Here is a 5,241-nt window from a genome sequence, read left to right on the forward strand (position 1 = left end):
GGTGACGTCCTTAGGTGAAAAATGTAATAAACATATATAATATTTAAAGAAATTATGAGTTTTCAGGTGTCCCAAACAATAGTTTTTATTGTAATAGAGAAAAAAACAAAACATTTTATGGCCAATATGTGCAAGTAGTCCGAGATCCCTTTAAGATGCTGCATTTTGTAAATTTTGTCTCAGTTTCATGCCCCATCATGTCAGATGCTTACCTGTGATTCTCCCAAGTGATCCATTAAAGTTAGCCCCAACAAATCCAGCAATATGAGCTCCAAGGCTGACTCCAATCATGTGGATTGAGCTCAGAGAAGCACCGTGATCCTGAGAAGACAAAATATTATAGATGTTATACACAGAGCTGTCCATGATGCTCATTTGTAGGTGTTAAATGTCCCAAATACCTGCATCATTTGAACGAAGGCTGTGATGTTATCTGACACTTTGTATGTGTTCCTCACGGTTTTCACATAATCCAGATTAGCAGCTCCGTAGTTCCAGTCCACCATTATAGCATTGATGTCCTCCCTGTCCAACAACATCTTTGTGATGTTCAGCCACAAAGGAGGAGACCCGGTGGGCCGGTACCCATGGATGATGAAAGTGGTGGGTTTGGACATGTTGAACTGGGGGTGCTGCGCTAGGTCGGAGTGGGATAAGAGATCGCCACAGGTGTCGTTGTGTCTGGTGTACAACAACAACCTGACTCTGGGGCTGGTACCGATGAATGCATGCGCGAGGTTTAGATCTGTAAATTCATGACATTTCTGAGCTGAAAACAGGGAGAAGAGAGAGAGAAATTAGTTTTTTATGTTAAAAGTGGCAGAATCTTTGCAACATCTGGTGACTTTCTGTTTCTGTCTTGGACTGTGTGACTAAGGGGATTCACTGAAACCTTCTCCTTCTTGAGCATGTGATCAGCTGGTTTTGGTTGTCAGCAGCAAAACTGGTTGATCCACCCTGAGACGGTGCTATTTAAGAGACTGAGCTGAATACAGCTCCTCAGACTGAGGAAGTCTCTCGGATGAGAGACGAAACGTTTCTACATTTTTTTGTTGATTTGCTTTGTTTTTTTTTTTTTTTTGAATGTCCAGAGGACCAGATTTAACTTTTTTAGACTTCTCCTGCTTGGTGCATCACCAGCATTTTGGCTGGAAAGCAGTTTAGCTTTACAGAATTTTACTAATGAATTTAGTTTATCATACGGTATGCTGATGTCCCCCGTCACTGAGGGATTTAACAAATCATCACCAATAGCACTTCTGATATTAGATGGAATTGTACCGTCAGCTGCTCTCTTGCACAATCACAGTTACATGTCATTATGTAATTTCTCATAAATACGCAGAAAACCCCCAAACCTGCTGATCTTCTCAAGAAGTGTCAGTTCTCTAGCTATGGTTTTACTATAGCAAGGCTACACTTGTGATGCACTTTAGTATGAGAAGCCACCATGTTTGTGTGTGTGGGTGTAATTATCACACACGCACGAGGAGTTACTGGATGTCTGCAACCTACCTTTGTATGTGTGAGCGGTTATCAGCAGGACAAGAGTCAGATGTCGCCACAGGAACATGTTTGACAGCAGCAGGCAGACTGTGGACAGAGCTGTTAGTGTTAAGACGAACAAGAAGTACACTGATGTCCCCCGATGATGAAGGATTCAAACAGTGAATGTTTGCAGTTTTCGAGATGAGTGTTTTTCTGGACTGTAACTGAACAGGGAATGCAAGTAAACCTTAATGTTTTTGGTGCAAGATATTCAAATGGGTAGGAGCTACACTGAACAAGAATAATAATACATTTAGTATGTTTTTATCCACCACCAGACACAATGGCGGAGCCAGGAGGTGGTCTGATTAGACACCCCTCCTTTCCCCCTTCCCCACTGGCCACCCCAATCATTTGAGGAAACTATACTTTATAGAAATATGACTATTAGAAAGCATAGTTTTTTCTCACATGATTGGGGTGATTGGTGCACATACTGTATATATGGTGGATGAGTTAACTCACAAGGTTTACTGCTGATATTCAACTTATCTGTGCTGCTTATTATCCATGCTGCTGATCTCTTGCCTCTAAGCTGCTATATTTATACCCATTTGCTCACTACAGACTCATGTTCGGGCTGCTGTTTAATGTAACATATTTTACATTAGCGTACATCCTAGATCTTCGTATACTGTTTCTTTTTATACTTTATATTGTTGCTATTTTTGGGTGTAACTGGGACCTTGAGTACACAGTTTCATTCCACCTCATCAGAGTCAGAGAGATTTATTTGTCATTCTCATCACATGTGGTACATGTGGTGGAATGAGATTATGTACACAGGGTCCCAGTTACATCCAACAATAAAATGTAAAAGGAAAACAGTAATAAGATCTAAGATACGACCTAAGAAAAACATAAAATAAATAATACACTAAGCACTAATAGCTAGGCCTGTCATGATAACAAATTTTGCTGGACGATTAATTGTCTCAGAAAATATTGCAATAAACGATAATATTGTTTAAAATTTTACCATAATTAGTAATTATTGTCAAATTTAAGAAAAAATGTTGGTTAATTTTTGTGTGTAGTACCTTTTTTTTTACCACATACAGTAAGACTGTTTGATGGATAGTGAGGGAGTGAGCAACGTGTCATGTACCGCATGTGATGTGAATGACAATAAAGGACCTTGAGCTTTACATAAAAATGTACATGTATGACAGCAGCCATCTTGGATTTTGAGGAGGCGACCAAATTTTTGATTGTGAGCTTAGATGCAGCCATACATCAAAATGGAATTTAGCACTTTGCTCGTTTTTCAAGTTATTCAGGTTACAACAGTAACAGATATACATCCATGCATGGTGGCAGCCATCTAGGCTCTTTACGTGGCACCCCAATTTTTCAGTCTGACAACATTTGCTCAAGAGGGTTTCATGCAGACACAACAAGCTGCAGCTTTATTTTTCACTGACAAATCACAGAGCCTGGTTACTCATCTACTTACTCCCTGGTTTGATAAAAGCAAAAGTTTAAATAGATATCTACTTATGGAGCAGGCCGAGGTTACCTACAGGCCAAGACAATCAGTTCAACTGTCTGACTCCACCCTCTGAGGTTAATTACAGCCAATGACACCTACAGAAACCTGCAGCTTTTGCTCCTTGGACTCCATGGTCTATCTGTTTTTTTCTGCTATAACACGTCATATGTTTACCAGGTGTTCAGTCTCCTGTTTGAAGACATTTCTAAAGATTGTCAGGAAGACAAAACATCAGTCTTACCTCTGCTGTGGGGTGATTTTCTGTGGCTCTGTGTCAAAGCTCCAGAGTGATACTTTGTTTGTGCCTCCACATATTTTGGGAAGCGCTGACTTCAGGAAGTGAGAGAAGAAATGGAGGAGTAACACTCCCTCTCAGTGTGTGTGTAACCACACCCCTTGTCCCTGAGTCCTTACTGTGCTCACAGGTGAAAACCTCCCTGAGAAGTCAGGCCTGTTTTCTGGGAAATCAAAGTAGAAATGTGACCGTCTCCTTCTTTTAATTTAAACATCTGGAAACACAATCTCTTAGTTTTTGTTCTTGTAGAGGAGCTCAAATAGGGGGAAAAAAAACACTGTAAGGGGCCTTTTCTCAAATATTTTCATTTCTGCAGCTAGTAAAAGTTTTCAAATACCATCTTACATGATTGAGGTTAAAGGGTATTTCAGTATTTTTGTCCCTGTTGATTATCTGAGCAAGTTCAGAACTATTTAAAGGTCTAGTACTCCATTATTGCCACTTTTCACACCAGAGTTTTAAAACAAGATGTTGAGAAATGACAGCGTGTAAGCTGTTTTAGCATGTATAGTATGTGTTGTGAATGACTCAGCTGCTACCACATCAAATTTTAGCTCTGTATCTGTAAAACTGACTGAGTCAGAACTGTTTATATGTAGGCTAACAACGATTATCTGTGGTGGCCATCTTGAATAGGATTATTAACAAGTTGTTTTCATTCAACCTTTATTTACAGGTTAGTCTCACTGAGTCACGAGGACTCATTTACAAGAGAGACCTGTTTTAGACAGACAACATATAAAGTACAGACAACAATAAACTACAGTAAAATGCAATTAAAATGAAAATAGTGTTATAAAACAATAAATCAAGGTGCCATATAAAACTACCGGTAGGTAAATACTAAAAACAAGAGCATATTTGCTTTGATGTTTCTGATGACATTATCAAATGTTTAAAATCCCCTAAAGAATTTAAGATGGACAACTTCAGATCTTGTTACAAGGTGTTTCACATTACAGGAGCAGAGTAAGAAAAGGCCTTTTTGCCAAGTTCAGTCCACACTGAGGGAACGCTGCAGGTAATGAAGGCCTGAGAGTGCACGCTGTAACTGCACTGATGACATGACATGTGGGAGGAGATATAAGAAGGCAGCAGACCACGCAGAGATTTATAGATGAAAATGAACCTGTGTGAGAGCCTACATGTAGATTATGATGACCAACTGACCAAGGAGTATAGGGTGCAGTGATGGGTACAGTAGTTACAATCAGTTATTAAACTTAGCACGCCATGGTAGACAGCATCCAACATCTGCAAGGAGCTGGCAGGGGCATTCATGTAAATAATGTCACCATAATCAATGGCTGGTAGGAAAGTAGCAGTTACAAGACATTTTCTGGCATTCAGAGTTAAGCAAGATCTATTTCTGAAAAAAACAACAACAAAAAAAACAGTTTTAATTTCAGTTTCTTTATCAAGTTTTTGATATGTGGTTTAAAAGAGAGATGTACATCAACCAAAATTTCCAAGTATTTGTAAGAATCCACATGATGCATGGATGAGATAGGAGGAAGAACTGCTGGCACCAACTTCCTGTTTGAAAACAACATCCCTTTGGTTATGTCAGCATTTAGCACCAGTTTGAGACGGAATAAGTCAGACTGAATGAGGTCATATACAGACTGTAGAAGCTGGAAACCCTTGACAACCATGTTAGCTCAGCAATAAACAACTGTATCGTCTCCATAGAGATACAAGGAGGCGTCAGCAATGTTTTGACCTACATTACCTATATAAATTGTAAAAAGAGTGTGTCCTAAAACTGAGCCTTGTGGCACACTATTTGTGACATTAGTGATTACCATCCATCCATTATCTTTACCCGTTTATTCCATTTTGGGTCACGGGGGTCGCTGGTGCCCATGTCCAGCAATCACTGTGCGAGGGGCGGGGTACACCCTGG

The 5,241-nt window shown here is 39.7% G+C and overlaps 1 protein-coding gene across 1 annotated transcript; it reads right to left on the reverse strand.

Moving 5' to 3' along the window:
• Positions 1-212: 212 nt before the first annotated feature.
• LOC119429319 (lipase member H) lies at positions 213-3,383 on the reverse strand (the record flags this gene model as incomplete). Its single annotated transcript, XM_037696976.1, is given in 4 exon segments — positions 213-321; positions 402-769; positions 1,516-1,593; positions 3,282-3,383. Coding segments are annotated over 3 exon segments (535 nt in total), but the record flags the coding sequence as incomplete, so codon positions are not given.
• Between the last annotated feature and the right edge of the window lie 1,858 nt (positions 3,384-5,241).

Source organism: Nematolebias whitei, unplaced genomic scaffold (genome assembly GCF_014905685.2).
Source record: "Nematolebias whitei isolate Nwh7 unplaced genomic scaffold, NemWhi1 Nwh_scaf_456, whole genome shotgun sequence".
Classification (NCBI taxonomy): Eukaryota; Metazoa; Chordata; class Actinopteri; order Cyprinodontiformes; family Rivulidae; genus Nematolebias; species Nematolebias whitei.